The sequence below is a fragment of the Stigmatopora nigra genome, chromosome 8 (genome assembly GCF_051989575.1).
Source record: "Stigmatopora nigra isolate UIUO_SnigA chromosome 8, RoL_Snig_1.1, whole genome shotgun sequence".
Taxonomy (NCBI): Eukaryota; Metazoa; Chordata; class Actinopteri; order Syngnathiformes; family Syngnathidae; genus Stigmatopora; species Stigmatopora nigra.
This window is the reverse complement of record NC_135515.1, coordinates 4,505,713-4,524,925: the sequence shown is the minus strand read 5'-3', so window position 1 is coordinate 4,524,925 and position 19,213 is coordinate 4,505,713. Positions and strand designations below refer to the sequence as shown.

Here is a 19,213-nt window from a genome sequence, read left to right as displayed (position 1 = left end):
AATATTTTACTCACCATTAACACAGTCACACAAGATGTTGTCCACCTATTCTTCACCAAGTTCACCTGCGCTTGCTTGCCTCTTAATGCAATTAAACTCTAAATTAAGGCAACCTAAAAAAAAAAACCTGGATGTTGGATCTGTATGAAAATGCGTATATAAATGGGAGACCTCCTTGCGACTAATTCCTGAAAAATGTCAAAAGCCTTGGAAGGCTCCCTTAGTGAAGGAGGCTATAACGATGGACAGATTTTTTTCTATATAGTCTTTCTATATTCTGCCTGTTTTTCCTTACTCTCTGTCCGACTAAACCAGGCGTGGAGAACAAATTAGACACAAAGAGCAAACATTTTAAATTGTGAGAGTCAAAGAGCCCAACCACATAGTGACCTGCCAAAATAGACAATTTAAATACACAATTAAAACCATATTTCTCACCGGTGAAGCTCCCGCTGCGTTGGAGCACTGGCGTCCAATCGGGGTGGGACGATTGACCCTGCTTTGCTAGGACACTCCTTATATAAGTGATTTGAGTTTTTCTTTGGAATTTTTCAGGTAAAATATAAGTAGGCTTAACACGTTCAAAATTCTACAGAATTATTTTGGGAACCTATCTAAAAAAATGTCCTGAAAAGACAAAATCTTCTCAAGTTGCCACATGCCAAATTTCCAAATATTTGTTTTGGAAAAGTTGATTTTAACAACAAGGCAGTTGAAACTTAGGAGACAATATAATGAATATAAGTGAATTGTTTTCTTTTCAGTCATATCTAGCTAAGTGTAGATAACATTTGTTTTTAGTCAAAATGAATGGACACCACCACGACCACTGCCAGAGGATAAGCAATAAACGACAAACCTGAATCCCTCCATCCAAATGCAATGCAACCATCAAGTTAGAACATTTAAATCAATTGTCAAATTTATATTTTTGTAGGCCAAGTTTTAGCTAAATCATTGTTAATATATTGTGTGTTATATTTTCACAGCTGTCTTGAACTGACTCAATTTAGTTGGAAGGTAGGACACCTTTCCACATCATTAACAAATATCCTTTTCAGACGAATTTCCTCCAGCGAGTTACCAGGTGCGCGCACACACACACACACACACACACACACCCATCCATGAATCACGCATTATAAGGATTATAGTAGAATAGATAAAGCACAATTCATGGCTGGGTGGATGTTTTATATTAACATTCTCATGTAAAGTTTGTCCAAACCGTGCATCGTAGAGTTGATTTTTTGTGGTGGCCAGAAACGGCTGTCGGATCCTAATAGACGATCCTAATAAATTGGTGCGGTTAATATTTCTTAACTGCTCTGTTTAATTTTGCACACTATCGATTTGATTCACTAGTAAAAAAAATAACTTCTGCATAATATAGTTTTATTTGGCTAGAAGTCCAAATAAAACAATTCTAATCATTCAAGATCTTCCTCAGTGATGTCTTGCAAGGCTCTCTCTTGCTTTATTTTCTTGTCCGGCAATTCACCGCGAGGCTCAGGGCGGGACAATTGACGGAGACGCTAAAATAGAAAACAAAATATTTTCTGCTTTGCAATACTATACTGTTTATTTTTACACTCGGCCTACCTGACTGAGGTTTCCTGTAGCAGTACTCAGTTTGTACAGCGCCCAGCCGGGCACCAGCAGTATGGAAGAGGGCCATAATCCAACCCATTACGTAGGCCCAGGTGGGGTACACATACCAGCGGTTGAATGTCAGAGGTGTGTACTCAATTAGAGAATATATCACCGAGCCCTGGATAAAAAAAAAAGTAAAAATAAGATAAAATATCCATTCATTTTCTGAACTGCTTATCCTCACAAAGGTTATGGGGGTCCTTGAGCTTATGTCTGATAAAATTCCAGCTTGTCCCACTTACCAATGAAACTAAGGGCGTCAGGTAAAGCCAGCAGACTTTAAAGAATGGATTGGCTCGCTCACCGGTCATGTCTGCTATGATGCCAAATAGCCGCTCTGCACCTTTAAGAAGTAATATAATCTTCTTAATGAGTCCACAGTACCACCACTATAATACTTGTCAATACATGACAGGTTCATGGAAAATGTTAGTGAGATACCAATGTGGTCATTATTCACTTGGAGTTGCTATGGTTTAAGTCCATGACTGCTCCAAAATCAATTTTTGACAAAACATATTGAATCATACATGATATTAAAGCCTTTCACAAAGGCTTACCAGATGCGGACTAAAACCTCAACTACCTACCAAATATCCAGCCTGCTGCCAAGCTTTCAAACACGCATAGAAAGAGGACACAGGCTCCATTGCAGGCATAGTAGTCAAAAATCTGGAAGATGTACATTCCTCCCTGAGCATGACATAAAGGAGAATCCATTATTGATACCTATTTGCCATAATATTAGGTAGAGTAGCTATAAGGTACTCGATACGGTATTGTTACTTTGTGCGAGACCACAAACTTAAAAATATTCGAACCTCAGTCATCATGACGAGCTGCAAGAGGAAACACATGAGACAATATAGCAGAAGGAAACGTTCTCGCCTGCCGGCCCGTCGCATCACTGTTGGGAAGATGTCCGAGAAGGATGTCATCACTGCCTCCATACCAACAAACTGCGGCGAGAAAAGCCACATGGTCACTTTCAAGGGAAAAAAACGAACCTCAATGTACGTTTTCCCAAAACACCGCATATGAATGAGGGATCACATGTCTAACCTGTGTGTCCAGCCCAAGGAGGATGATCAGGATGAAGAAGCAGATAGACCACACTTGAGGCAAAGGCATCATTGCAACTGCCTGAGGGTACGCAACGAATGCCAAGCCTGGACCTAGAAACAGCATTCCCCCATTGTGTAACCTTCCAATTACGTTTCTCTGCCAACATGCTTTGTCACATTAGTGTCATCTTCTGGTATGTGACAGTATATTATCCTTTTAAAAGTAATTTTGGCAACAACAAAAACATTTAGCAACTCTGAGATCCATTGCATACAAATTATTATACACCCTTGTAAGTTATTTGTTTTAAAACGTGTCAGACATAGTTTACATGTGTGCATTTTTTGCACAAATATAGATTTATTTGCCTATACCTGACTCGGCCACTTCTGCGATAGGAACGCCTAGCTGCTTAGCCATAAATCCGAGGACTGAGAAGACGGCAAAGCCAGCTACCACACTAGTACAACTGTTCAATAAACACAACCAAAGACAGTCCCTGAAACAGACACATACAACGTTTTTTTTCAGTGAAATTCGTGTTCAAATAAATAAGATTAGCACAAAAAATGCTGATTTGTTGAATTAATAACATGTTTTTCCATGCAGGTATACATCTGTGTCCATTGAGGCCGGCTACACTTCTACAATCACTGTCCATCTTGACCAATCCATGAGCTCCCTCCCTTGTGGCATCTAAGTGTGAGTGTTTTATTTAATATTTTTTTTATGTTTGCTACTTGCCACTTACTTGTAGCAGTTGTTACTTTGGGTGTTGTAACTCCCGAGTACAGTCAATGTTCCCACACCAACGCTATACGAGAACAAGATCTGCGACCCGGCCTCTAACCACACCTGTTTGAAATGATGCACATGACCACTAAACATTTTATATGAGCATAAAATGCTGTCCTACTTGAGGATCCGAAAGCCGTGACAGCTCAGGCAGAAGGTAGAATTCCACTCCTTGCCTGGCTCCCGGAAGAGTGAGTCCTCGGATTAATAGAATGAAGAGCATCACATAAGGAAAAGTAGCTGTGAAATACACCACCTGAACGAAAGGTGTCAAGCAATTTAAATACAAAGTTTTGTATTTTTAAAATAGTATTTATTGTAGTCTAATAGATGTCACCTTTCCAGTGGATTTGACTCCTTTCCAAATGCAGAAGTAACAAATCACCCACATAGCTACCAGGCACCCAAGCAGCTCCCACCTGATGCTACCAATATCCTCGATACCACTTGAGAGTTTCAACACTCGACGCCTACAACAGAATAAGCAACATGGCATTCTTAGGGAACCCAAACCTTTGAGACCAAAGAGAACATACGTTAGAGTGGCATGCAAAGATTTTATGCGCACACGTTTATATGTCACTGTATAAGCATCCTTACTCCCAGAATTCTGTTGCTGCCAATGTTTCCTTGGTGTGGTTGGTATAGTTCCTTGTTGCAATTGTTGTGACATCAACACAATCTACTGCAAGAATGACAGGTATTTACAGTAAGAATACATTTTTAAAGACGCTATAGTATCAAATCATTGGGACATTGGCCTGACCCAATTTTGCAATCCCATATAAAGAGGTGGTTAACGCATTGAGGTTCCTTGCCTAGTCCACACTGACACCTTGTGATGTGTGTTGGACCTCACCCGTGTTCCAGTAGTTGTCACATGTACTCCAGGGCAATGTATAGTTGAAGGATAATATAAAATAGAATAGTGCCCAAGACAAAATGATGATGTAGGTCATGCAGCTATACAGCATAATTAGCTGCCCTCCATAGCCAATACCTGAAAAACATCACACATTCAAGATGTTCGAAGTTCCTTTTTATGTTTCTGTTAGGTTATATTTGCCTCTCAAAAAGGGAAAGATAAAGTAGTTTATTTGTTTTGTTTAATTTCAGAAGGGAAGGCGTAACATGATAGGATTTTTCAAACCTTCTGCCAGAGGGCATATCTTTCTCCAACAGCTGATGCCCCCCTCTTGTGTGTGCTGCCCCATGGTGGTCTCCAAAAGGAAGAGTGGTACACCACATGTCACCGCAAACACCACATATGGCACCAAGAATGCACCTAATTTTTGAAAAATGTTCTTGTGTTTCAGTTTACAGCCTTTGCAAAGAAAGCTGATTGGCACATTTGCTGTATTTACCTCCGCCATTTTTGTAGCACAAGTATGGAAACCTCCACACGTTGCCCAATCCCACAATGTTGCCAGCAACAGCCAGAAGAAACTCCAACTTGCTTCCCCAGTGTCCTCTCTCCTGAAGTCCATCTCTACCTGCTTGTAAGACTCGTTTTTCGCAACACATTTTCGTGAAGTTTAACTTGAATCCTAGTTTTCCTTCCACTGCTCACACTACGCGGACTTTCCAGCTTTGCATTGAGTTTCATCTAATGAGCAACCAAGAAATCAGTTAACCAGTCCACAGTTGATATATCAATAATCTGCAAAACAACACAAGCAAGTCTTAGCTACATTTCTTAACTCATTCACGTTGGCCACTACCTTAGTGCAGTTGCCTTACACCATGGGGTAAAATAAATGGCTTATTCCATTAATAAAAGAATAAAATCACTTTATTTAGTGGATTTTCAATTCTCCTTTTGGAATTCTTACAGGCAAAAACTTTAAGAAAGTTGCTCAAAGCATAAAATAAGCAAAACCAATAAAGAGAAGGTAGTAATTGGCTTCAAAAATCCACCTCCACTGTATTCTGTCCTTGTATTGCTCAGCTGCCTTTGCTGAGCAGATGCAAAATGACAACGCTTCATGTTTCCAGCTGTATCCCAAACCAGGAGCTCAGCACTGACTGAGCAGCAGCTTGACGTGTAATTCGCCCACAAGGGCTCCAATGACTCAGACACATTAAAAGGGGGGTCTCCTTTCACTAGGGTAGCCTCGGCGTAACGATTACGATGATCCTCATCTAATTTGTCCACTTCTAGCGGTGGAAGTAAAGTTAAAGTGCCTTGTCCTTGTCGTAGTTGGAGAGCAGCCAGCCCGGAGCGCCCATTGTCCGACAGAGCCAGAGACACACTCCAGGTGGACTCGTTGCAAATGGGAGGACACAAAGAAGAAACTCGGGTGGCCGAGCAGACTGGAGGAGACATATCACGCTCCTGGAAGAGACGTGAGATACATTGCAAGGTGGCCCAATATGTCATCAGAAGACAAAGCGACCAAAATGAGTGAGTAGCAGGATAAATATAATAAAATGTTATAAGACAAAACTCACAGGTGGGACAACTGTTAGATAGGCCACAGCATAGTTTGTGTCTGTAGAGTCGAGAGCTTGCACTGACAGTGTCAGGGTAACAGTGGCTCCATCTTTAGCTGTAGAAGGTGTGTTAAGACCCACTTGGCTATGGAAAATATTGTGCGCAGAGACGTAGAACCTAATTGGGCAGATTTGCAAAGTGTAATCCATCCATCTTCTCATTTATTGTACCATTTTCTTCTTAATGAAATAACATTCATTACCTGTGAGGTCCTTTTGTGTGCAGATATCCAGAATCATCCTCAGCCATCATGCTGAAGAGTCGATCTGGGCCGTGGTTGAGGATGGTGAATTCTACTGTGGTGCTGTGACCAGGTACCAGAGGAGGGGTAGATAGGATCTGAAAAGAGAGAGTGTTACATTTTGTATGAGTGAATTACGATAGCCTTGTAGTAAATAAGCGTTACACCAACTTTAATCGAACCAAGGCGCTTATTTTACTTGGAAAAATGTCAATTTAGGTACTCAATTCAACTAATAATACTAATTTTAAAATGAAATAAGTCTTACTCACATATTGCCACATACAAATTTTCCCCTTATCTACCACTAGTCCAGCCTATGAATATTCAAAAGAAAAAAAATCTAATACTCGCATTCATGGGCGCTTGTTTACCTGAATCTGAACATAAGTGGGCTGCACCAATTCTGTGGCGACCCTTTCCAATTTGTTTCCGCCTCCGTCTCGGCCCGTGAGGCGGACGCTAAAGGGAGCTCTGGGAATGAAGTCCACCCAGCCGATCAGATCTTCTGTGGTGGGATTTGAGTAAGTGGAGGAGGAGTTGAGCAACACCTTTTTGAGGCTTTCCCCTTCTGTCCCCAACAGGGTCACATGACTAAACGAGACTCCTTCATGGTGAGGAGACAGGCCTGTCACAGCTAGTACAAGAAAGGTAGGAGCACCTAAAGGATGAAATAGTGTACACATTCGCATTAACCCTTTCATAAATCAAGTTTGAGCTCCATCTGACCTCTAATTATACTACTATTGTTGCCCATACATATTTTGTGATGGGAATTTAATTATTTGAATAATATAAAACTATTTTAAAATGTTACTTTAAAATGCCATGAGTAATAAAAACATCTTGAAAATTGTATCTACCAAATAATTGCAGAAAATTATAACTTGAAAAAAATGCACAAAAAAGTAATACATTAAAAAGAAAAAAAATGTCCAAAAAATGAGACCTGTGTATATATAAATAATTACAAAAGTACAAAAACTCACCTGCTACAGGGCTACCCTCTACTCTGGCCAATCCAGGATGAGTCTCATTGGTTACAGTAGCAAAATAATACAGGAAATCCACGCTGCTTTCAGCTGACGGATTTAAAAGCAGTCACATTTGATTCATTTTAACCAGCTTTTATCTTGAACTAATATAATACCTATTATGCTGAATGCGACATGCCCTTCTGCAGTGGCTTCCAGTTTCCACTGGCCCGGCTGAATTGGAGAGAGGAGACGGACACGGTACAGACCACTGAAGGCCTCCAAAGTAGCGAGAGAGCCTTTGTCACTCAGAAGAGACTGAGTTTGACCTGGTGAGAGAGAAAAAAATTGCAAAATGTCCAATTATGTGTGACAGATCTGCCAATACATGCGTTTGATGTTTTTTTTTTGGTATACCTGAAGGACCAACAAGGACGCACTGGCTGAGGAGGCCAGTAATGTGTACTGTAACGTCTTTAACGGAGCTGTCGACTCGGAAGGAGTGAAAGGACTTCTGCTCTTGGTCTGCCTCGGCATGGAGGAGAGTCACCTGGTAATGAAGAGGTCATTATATTACGCTATGGGGCACATATGTATAAATTTAAGATGTTGCAATGTGTTGGTTGATGGCATTAAGTCCTGGCTTACCTTCTCTGCTGCTGTGTTGTCCTCCACTATAGAGGAGACGCTGTGGATGTCAGAGTTGCTGGTGAATATCGTAAGTCCTCCGGACAAGGATGAAAGCGTCGTATAGAGGGAGAAGCGATCAGGAGGTAAAGGTACTCTCCTCTTCCTCCTTTCTGACTTTCTCCTTGTTATCCTTTCTGTGCTGTAGTTGGGGTCTTCTGTTAGGAGAAATGTCACCTGGGGGACAAATCAGTTTATGTTTGTTTCACACTGCCAATGTACTTGTATCATTATTATTATTATCCTCACAAAAGTCGCCAGGGTGCTGGAGCCCACCCCAGCTAACTATATGCATATTAGGCTGGGTACACCAGGGATAGTTGCTGGTCAATGACATTTTATTATTTTTTATTATTGACTACACCTTTTTTTGTTTTTGAGGAAAAAGTGACAACTCTTGTCTCTTACCTTGCTCTGTTTTGTAAGTGCTAATGCCTTAAGCACATCAAACAAGTGGGCATCCTTGGGTGAGGCATCGGTGAATACAAAAATCTCGGATAGTGGCGGGCTGTGAGTTAGGGCCAGCTGCAAACACACAAAAATGAGTTCATGCACACTAACACGGCCCTGCACACATAGACAAAAATTACTTGAATGGCAGTGAAGCACATCTCTGGTTCATCTCCTCCTCCTAGTGCCATCAGGTTCTCCATGTGTTCCATAAACTGGTTCGGGTCACCAGTCTCGTACACTGGGCCAACTTCTGTACGTAGCAGTGTGAATGCAAAACAAAATGCAAATCTTTTAGGCATTTTACAGGTAATAGACAGGCAATGCACATTTGTTGCTATTTGCCAGTGTTTCCTTTTAATTCTTTAATATTTTAACAAACAATGGCTGAATTGCAGCAATAAATCAGTTTGTTTCTCATGCTGCTTTTCCTAAAGTGCAGTCACTTGATATCTTAGGAATATTTTCCAATAATGTCTTGGGGTAGACTCCTAAAAACCTTTCTATATGTGCGCACTGACCGGGGTCATGAAAGGGGACGAGTAAGAAGCTTCCAGACTGTCCAGGGAGATTGGCTCGCTTCTGGATGATGGAGTGAGCTCGTAATCGAGCTGCAGTGATTTCCTCAAACATACTCCCTGTTGTGTCCATAACGAAAACCAAAGAGGGCGCCTGCATCACGCTGAAAAGTCTGTAGACGACAACTTTGATTGTGGGATGGTTTGACTTTATATATCCCATTGTGTACAAGATCTGCTGATTATCAGTATTTTTTAGCCTCTGTTAGATACTAAATTGCACTGTTTACAACTCATAATGTCGAAAAATGCACCTGAGGAAGGACTTGTGACCCACTGTGTCCCTCAGGTCTCTCAGTACAGTCAGCGTGGCTTCAGAGGCGAGAGTGGCTGCTTCTACGTGCAGAAAATGATGAGGGGAGAAGAGAGGTGATGTACTGTCTTTATTGATGCCCCCTTTGGCCCCCATAGAGCGGCTGCTGTCCAGCATGCCTCCGTGACTGCATTTGCCTGTCCAACAAAGCATTTAAATTAGTTTAAAAAGTTTTGGTGGTTTTTTTCCTTCTCATAAATACCTTCAGGCTTTGGGGGAAAGGTGCTGAAGTAGCCAGTAGTGAGTAGCTGGGATTGCTTTTGTCCACTTGTCAGTCTTGGGAGGAGGTTGTTTCGACAGGTGATGCTAAAACACTCCATACAGGTGGGGGTGTCACCTGTGTAGAGGAATTAGATCGTATTGTTTAGCCACTGTGGTATCTAAACAGAAATGTTAAACATTTATAGCTCTGGGCAATAAGGTTGAGCCTTACCTTCCGCTACAGGTATTGCTGGCTCGTCCGGCTGCAATAGATGAAGATAAATAGAGCGTTGACCCATCTCCACCCAGTTACTGTGACTGTAGAAATCCTGTGTTAACAAGAAAAATCAAAGTCCAACGTTATTCTCTATATAGTATTTGAAATTGATATTATTGTGTACCTGCAGGGAGTGAAATAACTGGCCCAAGCTGTGACGAGCACTTTGATGCTCACTGGCCCGCACTGACAGAAGCGTATGAGCCCAGAACTTCCGTAACATTGCCACGGAGCTGTCCACACGCTCGGAATCAAAGTGGTACACTGGGTCGGATCTAGTGGAGCTAAGAAAGTCCATTTCTGCGTTGGAGTGGACCACCTCCCCAACAGCCCTCCAGAAAGCTCGTCCAAGCCTGATCTGAAAGGAAGCCAAATATAAATACTTAATATGGTAAGGTATATATATTTTTTCTTTCACCTAAATACAAAGAATTCTTAGGTGGACCTCTTCCTCTGCATGAGGCCCATGATGTTGTCGTAGAGTTTCTAGGGTGATATTAAGGATGGCTTGCTCGGTGATGTATTGGTGTGTGTAGGAATCCCAAGACAGCGTCAACACCCGCGACCAAAAGTTGGGGAGGAAGCATGTGCATGGCGAAACCAGGAAGAGAAGGTAAGCCAAGACAAACCAGTGTACACCTCCATCATCGTATGTCCAAACTCGTTTTCGTCTCTGTGACATCATGGCTTCGATCAAATGTTACCACGTCACATAGTACCTGCAAGAAAGTTATAGTATTACAACATTATAAGACGACATGTTTGCATTCTTGTTTTTAATGTTGAAATTATTCAATGCAAATATACAAATATAATGATTAAATCAGATAATGTTTTAAAAAAAACCATTATAGTGGTGGCAGGTTTCTGTGACCTGTGCCCACCCCTTAGCCCCCACAACTTACTAACTGTAGAATTCTTTCACTATTTTCAACTTGGCTTGTCCTCCGGTCCCTATTGTTCTTTGTCATTTTTATTCCAATACAATACTTTTGTTCTCTTGGCTTGTGTTTTCAGGCCAAAACAAAGCCTGGCACCCCCCGAAAAAGTGAACCCTTGGCACTCTCCACTTGGCAAAGCTGTCCTAACTGATTGGAGTGGACAAGCCTTGCACTCCAGGTTTGTCTTAATTAGAATAGTTCCTCCTTTGCAACAAAGTCCAGATGGAATAGAAAAACACTTTCTAGGTCATCACTGTGTTGGCATCTAAATAGAAAATGAAGTTGCACCACAACAACTTTAAATATTCTAACAGATCCTTACAAATGAAGAAAAAACATCTTACCTCTAGTCTCTTCACACTTGTTGCAGCGTAATCACAATGTGAACCACACACACGTGTTTTTTCACCACCAAGCGACGATTCCCACGAGAAGCTTTTGTCCAAATACACACGTATCTATAGCCTCCTCCCCAGAAAGTACAAATAACATAGATATGGTCTTTAAAAGTACTTTAAAAAGCTCAGATATAGATCCAGTAGACACTGAGTGTCCACGAGCGGGTTTTTTTTTTGGACGCCTTGTCATAGCCCCTACACCCTTTCAATACCCTCATTGGCCCCCTCTGCCCCCATTAACGCACGGTGCATTGATTCCCCACAATAGGGCCGCATATATTATAGGCCTTCCCCAACACCCCTCTGCATTCTCCATCTATCACTCTTGCTTTTTTTTCTTTACTACAGTTTATTACAATTACAAACAATACAGGCCTTTTCCATCTCCCTGGTTGCTGACACTTTTCATGGACGTTGCTAGGGGGGGAAATGTTCAACATCAGATTGTTGGAGTCAGTGTCACAGCAAAACACAGTCATTTGTTTTACTTGTTAGTCTTTTGTGGGTATTGTTGGTGGTGTGGGGAAAATCCTAGACTTCTTCATTGAATCTATATGAGGTAGAAGCAATGGGGGAAATTATTGTGTGAACCACTACCTCACAGGGTGCAGGATTTGGGGGGAAATGAAAGGTTTCATGCCAACTTCTCTTTTCAACAAGGCATGAACCCCTAGAAATGTATTACCAAAGTCCAAGGGCAAGGCCCGTGTGCCCACATATTGTTGTGTTGATTGACTTTCAGTTTTAATCACCACAGCACCAGCTAAACATTGTGGAAGTGAAGAAAGTGTAAAACTTAATGAGTAAAGAGCATATCAGTTACTAATTGCCTTTGAGACTCAACCATCATCTCATTTTCTGAACTGATTTTATCCTCACTAGGGTCAGGGGGGAAGCTGACTTCGGGCCAGAGGCCACTCATCCACCAGGCCGACCAATTGTGTGAACTTCTAACCCAAATAACTCTAATCTCCTGACCTTGGTGGAAAGGCCCATATCTCCTGAATGAAATGCATAGCAGGTTGGTCAAATCCTCTTCCTAACACTCTGGACAGACCTTTGCCAAATTCTGGAATGACCATTAACTCACTTTAAAAGAACGATATGTGATATATGCAAGTATTCAGTATATGGCTGTAATATTTCAATGTATGTATATTTAAGAAAAAAAACTTTTTATTCAGAAGTAGTCCAAACATGCTCACATAAATGTTTTGTAACTTGAAAATTCCGTATGTAGATGCATTTGTTAAGTAGAGGTATAACTGTACTTGTTTACTAAATCTAAATCCATTCAATTTAAAATTTAGATTTTTTTTGTTAGTGTACTGGTGGTAAATGACTCAAAATGTTTCACTAGAATGTTACTTAAAATGTTAGCCCAAACAGCGGATATTTTAGATGATTTTTAATGTCTAAAATCACTGCAGTTGTGCACCTTATGCAGTAATTAAGTTTTCCCACACCAAACACATTCAGGCATTCAAAGGTATATCAGTTATATTTTAAAGCTGGCTTACAGTAAAAGACAGATAATACAGGCTTTCATCTTGTTTGGTGCCAATTAACATTTGATCAATATGAAGCATCTTAACTGCACCATTAAAATACAACTTGCAGCATATATGAAGATGGTTTAAAGATCAAATGTTTCATATTTACACTAAGTAATTGAGACACAGTGGTTTTAAAAATCATCCAACAAATAGAATCCTCGTAAGGAAAGAATAAATTATAGCTGACAAATAAGACAATTCTGGTCTGTACAATGTGACAAACATTTTGTGGGGGAAATATGTGAACTAAGTGACATGACATAATACAGAATAGAAAAGACATTATTGGCCAACTTTCTCATGGGAACACAAATCTCAGCCCACATGGATCTGAAACATTGCTGGTAGGAGAAATGGCAACTGGTCTTTTTGATGATAAAATTGAGCAGAGCTAATTAACATGATGTGCAATTACATGCTTGTGAATCACTGGAAATATTGCCAAAGCTGTGTATTCATAGGAAATTTACATGAAACAGGTGTCATTTTTCTGATCTTGCCAGTTCATGTTACTATTTTATTTGCTCCAAAGCAGTGCGACGGCTTTGCAGATTCCCACGTCATTGTAGTTGAAGTAGCAAAGGCCGGCGAACGTAACCGTGGACAGGACAAAGAGACCGGCGTTGACGATCTTGATCTTGGTGTCGCCGTGAACGTAATCTGTCAACACCTGCCCTATACCCCTAAAAGACAAGCAGGTAAAAAAATAACATTTTAAAGCTGTACTTGAAAATATGCATATCATTCACTTGTCAGTCTTATTCTCTATCATTCTGTCAAACTATTTGACACCATCTAATGTGACTTGGGTTCACTCAGTGCTGACATTCTTTGGAACTATATAATCCGATCAGTCACAGACTAAATGCAAGAAATTTTGTAGCCTTCTTATTATACCTTGTTGCACCGTTGCCGGCACAAAATGACGTCAGGCTATTTGTCTCAAAGGTTCTAGTCAAAGAGAACATAAGATGACATCCTAAAACACCCACATGGCCTAAAAGCCATGGCTTAGGAGGATTTATCACCACTCATGACTAGGATTTGTGGCCTGCACCTGCCATGATGATGAGTGTTTGCACTAAGTGATGGACTGGCACATTGCTCAGACATAAGCTGAAGCCACTTTATGGGTCTGCAACCAGCTGGAACTAACAAAGGCTTGGCCGATATCTGCTCATTTCTGTAAGGTGGGTGTCTAGGTTTTTTTTTTTCAAGCAGAAAATTATATGAACAAAATTACCAAATTAAATGCTTCTCTATTGGTTTGAATGTCAATCTTTGCTTACCAGTGTCCATGTAAGGTGAGTGCGGCAGCTAGACTATAATCTATGGCAGGACCGGGGTGAAAATAGGCAACAGGCCCCATGGCCAAAAGCAGGATGCTCAACACTCGCTCAGCAGTCCAGTGCAGAGATGCGGCTTTGGAGCCAGAGCTCGCTTTAAAAGACAACAACAACAAAATTGGATTCAATCATTTAATGACAGTCAGTCTCCTGAGAATGCAAAGACCTGCAGAAATTAGAATAATAATTATGGGAGCTTGCACGTTTACACAAACCATTTAAAGTGTGGGATGTATGAATCCTAGCACTGAACAGGTTAGACTTCTCTTGATGTTTGTGTGGTGTGGCCAATGGCCTTGCCAGCATGCTGCTTTGGTATATCAGAGCTGGGGGAAATACAAAGACCAAATGTTAAATCAAAAACAAAAAGCACACTGGGAAAATTATTTAATTAAAAACTGAAAACATGATTATATGATAGAATTGCATTATAAACGTTTTTATTACCTAATCTGAGCCTGATTAAGAAGGAAATATGACATTTAAATATGAAACCGGGAAAAACTGATTTACTAGGAAGTCGTACCTACTGAGTCTATCTTCCTTTAGTTACAGATCACTTACAATATTTGAGTACCGATCGTTTATTTTGATCAATAGAGGTGGAATTAATATGGATCTAGTGAAATTTAAGTGAGCTAGTTTAGTAAAAGTCGTGATCTTGAGGACAGCGCCAGTGTTTTCTACGTAGCACGCCCTAGTCACAGGCAGTAAACACATTCGATCCCACCACCCTTACAAAGGAAAACGTTGCCAAATGATCCGCCTGAATCGCAAGTAAATTAATAACAAATGCAACCGATGGAAAGCAGATCATTAAATCTTACGGTGAAGTCCCCGGCGACAGACAGAACTCAGCCGAACTATAGCCGCCATGATGAGTAACCAACCAAGGGCACTACGATTTACCCGGAAGTTGTTGATGAACAACCACGAACAAAGATAATATGTTTTAGACGAGAGTAGTGTCTCCTCGCGCAATTACAATTGACTCTGTGCAGAACAAATAGTGAAATCGATTACATTTATATATCTTATAAATATATAAAGTTGATTTTGAAAGTAGTTCACTCGTTGGATGTTCTCTAAAAATATATTTAACTTCATACAGAAACGTCGAGTTGCTTTCTGGCAGATATCTTACTTGCCACTTTGACAACCTTTGGAAGCGTCACGTTACGGGGACGCACGCACGCGCAGTGTGTACTACGGAAGGTCACTTGTCATTGGATTTATACAAGACTGCTGAAACGCGCAACTGTCTTTTTAACAAAAAACAACCCCACAATGGAGAGTTTTGACAATCTAAGTGCGTCGGAGAAAGCAGACGCAACAGAGCTCCAGAGGTTGATTGCAATCGAGCAACAGAAAGCGCAGTTCCAGGCCCAGGTTAGTGTAATTCTAAACGTGGACTGTTCAATGTGATACCACATGGAACGCATTGGGATAGCGGTTTTATGCAAGGATAATGTAAGAAAAAAAAGCATCACTCTAACAATTTGACACAAGACCCGTGAAAACAGTATATAATGTTCCACATTTCCTCCAATGTTCTCCATATATTATATTTGAGCATTATCACAAACAATTCCCTTTAGTTTTGCGTTTGTTTATTTTAACATTGGTTCAGTTTTTTTCTTTTTTTTTAAAGGAACTTAATTTAGAAAAGGAAAAAACGCATGCATAATCATGATGTGAAATGTTCCCTTTTTGTCAGAAACAATAAATTGATGCAAATAATTTCTTGTGCCCTGCACAGTATTTTGTTGCCATGGCAACTTCCCTCACATCCCCATTTTTCATCCTTATTTCAGGTGCACAACTTTACAGATGTGTGCTGGGATAAGTGTGTGGACAGCCCAGGTTCCAAATTAGACTACAGGACAGAGACTTGCCTTGTGAGCTGCGTGGAACGATTCATCGACACCACCTTGTCCATCACCAACCGTTTTACCCAGATGGTGCAAAAAGGCACTCATTGAATGATGGAGTGCATTAATGGACTCTCATAGCAAATTAATCCATGTTTGGTACTACTAACATGTTTGTTTGTATTCCCTGAGCATCTGAAGATGATGTTTCTGTGGTCCTGTTGCTGCATGAAAATAGAATTTGGTTTCTAGTAAACTGGCTGATTTGGGGAGAAAATTGTTTTTTATCTGGATTCATTAAGAACACTTTAAAAAAAGAGACAACAGGTAAGCAAATATAACTTTACTGCTCAAAACTTTAGGTACACTCTATCTTAACTTGAGTATAATTATACTACTTTAACTTACCAAACTGGTACTTACTAATTTTATAGTACCATATTTTAGTTTTGCAAATTAATACTTAAATGTTACAATAAAACTTCCAGTCTTTGCATAGCACATGCAAAAAAATATATATTTGAATAATTATGAAAAGCACAGTATTTTCTTATCTACTGTCACTTTTGGGAAATACTGATTTTAATTTACATTTGTCTCCACAAAAACAGTTTTTCCTAAAATTTCAGATGGATGCACATATAAATGTTATCTTTTCCTTTAAATTGTTAGACTATTAATATTTTTGGCTGCTCTGAGAGCAGATTTAATAGAAGTTTCTATCCAGCCATGAGGTAGGGCTGTGTGCTCTCCTGCAAAGTGCACACGTCCCTCACTCTGGAAGAGTTCTTTGGCATAAAGTCCCTGATATGGTGTGAAAATGGCAAAAGCTCCCAGGCTGTAGGGGTCCAAGCCCCATTTCTTCACCAGTCCCCCAGTAAATGAAGACCTGATATCCTCGCCGTGGATCTTAACCAAGTCGTCCAAGACCACATCCATCAGCTCCGCTTCGCTCACACCTTGAAAGAGGGTGGAGTCATCAGAGCATGTGTATGATGCGAGGAGGGCACCAGCATCTGTTCCTGGAAAAGTATGGCTGGGGTAATAGACGAAGCGAGACGGTCGATCTGTAATGCTCTTTCCTCCCCTGATACCCTCTCTCTCCCAAAAGCGTTCCCGAAAACTGAGGATGACTTTAGTTGAGCTGGTGTAGTGAACTGAACGCAGGGCTTCCATTTTGTCCCCAGAAAGCGGTGGCTGGAAGTCAATGAAGAGCGCAGCCTTGGCCGTGGCAGTGACGAGAGCATAGTCCGCCGTCAGGTGGGTTAAAGAACCTGGCGTACGCTGGTCCTGGTATGTAACTATCACATTTCTCCCTTCTAATTGGTTGATGATTTTGACTTTGGAGTTGAGGAAGGTCGTGGCATTTAATATATTGTAGAAAGTTGTTGTGAGGTGGTCAAAGCCACCCGTCACTTCAAAATACCTGTAAAAGCATCCAGAGTTTTAAAAAAAAGAATATTTGTGAGGCCCTGCTAAATATCAAAAGTCAGAAAGTCAAATGATCTTTACATTTAGATATACGTAAAACTATGATTAGATATGAAGTATTTTCTTACTCAGTGATGTCATTGATGTCTGACTGAAGATACAAAGTTTCCACCATGGATGTGTAAAAAAGGCTGTTTTCATTTAGGATGTCTCCAATCATCCGCAATGCACCCTGACTCAGATTACCCTCTTTCACCAAGTATTCCTATTGACAAATATTTAAAATAATAATAGGAGTGATTGCATTCGAAACATTGTTTAATTACACAACCATAACATCTTCCTCACTTTGACTGTATAGGAATCATACTTGTCCAACATTGCATCACAGCCAATTGTCTTCAGGTCTTCTCGTACCTGCGCAAAAATTGTAAAATTGCCACTTTAAAACATATTGAGTGGTGAGTTATCATCCCACATCAAACTCCAATGGATAACTGCCAACTAATGATAATAAAAACAATGGTGGAATTAACTTTCATAAAGCTTAGAGACCCTACAAACCTTCCACAGTGTGTCACTGAAGAGTTGTGCAGCTGACTTCCCCCTTTCACTTTCATTTAGTGTGTAGTTAAACACATTATAGTTGTTCTCCACTGTAGAGGTTTTATGAAGTTTTCCATTAAGCAAAAAGTAGGTGTTCAAGTCATCTTGGATGAAATGATTTAAGGGAATGTGCAATTTGGAGGCAATAGAGAGTAAAATCCTGTGGAAAAATACAGCATGTTATAGTGGAAAAAAGAACAAAAAGCTATCACTTTTTGTTCCTGATTTCAACAACAACATTTCCTCTATCCCCCTCCTCCACTTTTTTCCCTCATGTATTGCTGATCTTTGTTATTAGGTGTACAACAACAACAAAAATGTGTAAAATAGTAAAAGCCAAAGTTTGAGAAATATAATGTCACTTGAAATTATACATACTGAAACATACTGAAACTCACTTTTGAAAGCTGGGGATCCTCATGGCACCCAACTCTGCATACCAGCCTTCCTCGGCGTTTCTATAGGTCTCAACACGTCCTCCTATCCGGTCACTAGCTTCTATTATAGTGACCTTAAAGTGCATCAGGTCATTGTCAGTATTCTCCCAACATCTTTTGTCCAAAAAGAGCTCGCTCACTTTACCTTATGGCCGGCATCTTTCAAAAACTTAGCTGCAGTGAGTCCTGCAATGCCCCCACCAATAATTGCAACATGTTGAGGAGTCTTTGTGGCAGGGAGTCCTCTCTCCACAATATCTAACAGCTCGTTGTAGTCTTTGTCTTGAAGGCATTCAAACAGGGGGTCTCCAGTGATCCCATTCACTACAAATACCACCAATCCCACCAGAACTAATGGAACTGATGCAGAGAGAATGTCAATTTTTGTAATGCAGTGGAAACTGCAACCAGAAAGACTTAAATTTACTTATTTTAAAGCTTTTAGAAAGGATTAATGTATTGTGTCTTTAAGTAATGACAAGGATATAAACAATTTTGCTAATCATTTAAGTTTAAAACAATTATTGATTGTTTAAAGTACTTACTAAATTTCCACAGTGAAATGTGAGTGATCATCTTGGAAATGGAACTCCAAAGTCTAGTTGTTTTGTTATGGTCAGCGGAAAGTGAAGCCTGTAGTTACGATCATATTTAGTTTCGAGGTAAATAAAAATAAACGACAGTAAGTTAATATTTAACTCACCTTTAACAAAGGTACAGTCTCACAAGATGTTGTCCACCTATTCATGACCAAGTTCACCTCCTGCGCTTGCCTCTTAACGCAATTAAACTAACCTAAAAAACCTAGATGTTGGGTCTGTACGAAAATGCGTATATCAATGGGAGACCTTGCGACTTCAAAGGTCTTCCTGAAAAATGTTCCCACACCAGCTCAAGAG

At 40.3% G+C, this 19,213-nt stretch overlaps 5 protein-coding genes across 5 annotated transcripts; 1 reads left to right on the top strand and 4 right to left on the bottom strand.

Moving 5' to 3' along the window:
- Nucleotides 1–1,179: 1,179 nt before the first annotated feature.
- LOC144200971 (sodium- and chloride-dependent GABA transporter 2-like) lies at nt 1,180–5,106 on the bottom strand. The gene is made up of 14 exons (XM_077723377.1): nt 4,878–5,106; nt 4,664–4,798; nt 4,373–4,513; nt 4,114–4,198; nt 3,851–3,983; nt 3,635–3,769; nt 3,470–3,573; nt 3,093–3,217; nt 2,716–2,828; nt 2,475–2,612; nt 2,244–2,346; nt 1,896–1,996; nt 1,603–1,771; nt 1,180–1,535 (listed from the first exon to the last, which is right to left on the bottom strand). Exons 1-14 carry the CDS (start codon nt 5,035–5,037, stop codon nt 1,510–1,512), a joined length of 1,668 nt encoding a protein of 555 aa, XP_077579503.1. The 5' UTR covers nt 5,038–5,106; the 3' UTR covers nt 1,180–1,509.
- Nucleotides 5,107–5,356: 250 nt separating this feature from the next.
- Nucleotides 5,357–11,223, bottom strand: vwa7 (von Willebrand factor A domain containing 7). Its single transcript, XM_077722871.1, has 17 exons — nt 11,014–11,223; nt 10,174–10,447; nt 9,853–10,086; nt 9,684–9,780; nt 9,453–9,587; nt 9,192–9,387; nt 8,881–9,050; nt 8,500–8,612; nt 8,318–8,434; nt 7,871–8,086; nt 7,640–7,772; nt 7,399–7,551; nt 7,238–7,330; nt 6,623–6,909; nt 6,210–6,346; nt 5,965–6,124; nt 5,357–5,848 (listed from the first exon to the last, which is right to left on the bottom strand). Exons 2-17 carry the CDS (start codon nt 10,411–10,413, stop codon nt 5,357–5,359), a joined length of 2,973 nt encoding a protein of 990 aa, XP_077578997.1. The 5' UTR covers nt 10,414–10,447; nt 11,014–11,223.
- Nucleotides 11,224–12,549: 1,326 nt separating this feature from the next.
- On the bottom strand, nt 12,550–14,938 carry LOC144200753 (succinate dehydrogenase [ubiquinone] cytochrome b small subunit B, mitochondrial-like). Its single transcript, XM_077723046.1, has 4 exons — nt 14,797–14,938; nt 14,185–14,295; nt 13,913–14,063; nt 12,550–13,306 (listed from the first exon to the last, which is right to left on the bottom strand). The coding sequence occupies exons 1-4, from the start codon at nt 14,843–14,845 to the stop codon at nt 13,141–13,143; spliced, it is 477 nt and encodes a 158-aa protein (XP_077579172.1). The 5' UTR covers nt 14,846–14,938; the 3' UTR covers nt 12,550–13,140.
- Nucleotides 14,939–14,951: 13 nt separating this feature from the next.
- timm8b (translocase of inner mitochondrial membrane 8 homolog B (yeast)) lies at nt 14,952–16,117 on the top strand. The gene is made up of 2 exons (XM_077723048.1): nt 14,952–15,358; nt 15,784–16,117. The coding sequence occupies exons 1-2, from the start codon at nt 15,257–15,259 to the stop codon at nt 15,949–15,951; spliced, it is 270 nt and encodes an 89-aa protein (XP_077579174.1). The 5' UTR covers nt 14,952–15,256; the 3' UTR covers nt 15,952–16,117.
- A 51-nt stretch (nt 16,118–16,168) lies between these two features.
- Nucleotides 16,169–18,820, bottom strand: il4i1 (interleukin 4 induced 1). Its single transcript, XM_077722870.1, has 7 exons — nt 18,814–18,820; nt 18,460–18,674; nt 18,276–18,388; nt 17,836–18,037; nt 17,620–17,688; nt 17,400–17,536; nt 16,169–17,266 (listed from the first exon to the last, which is right to left on the bottom strand). Exons 1-7 carry the CDS (start codon nt 18,818–18,820, stop codon nt 16,501–16,503), a joined length of 1,509 nt encoding a protein of 502 aa, XP_077578996.1. The 3' UTR covers nt 16,169–16,500.
- Between the last annotated feature and the right edge of the window lie 393 nt (nt 18,821–19,213).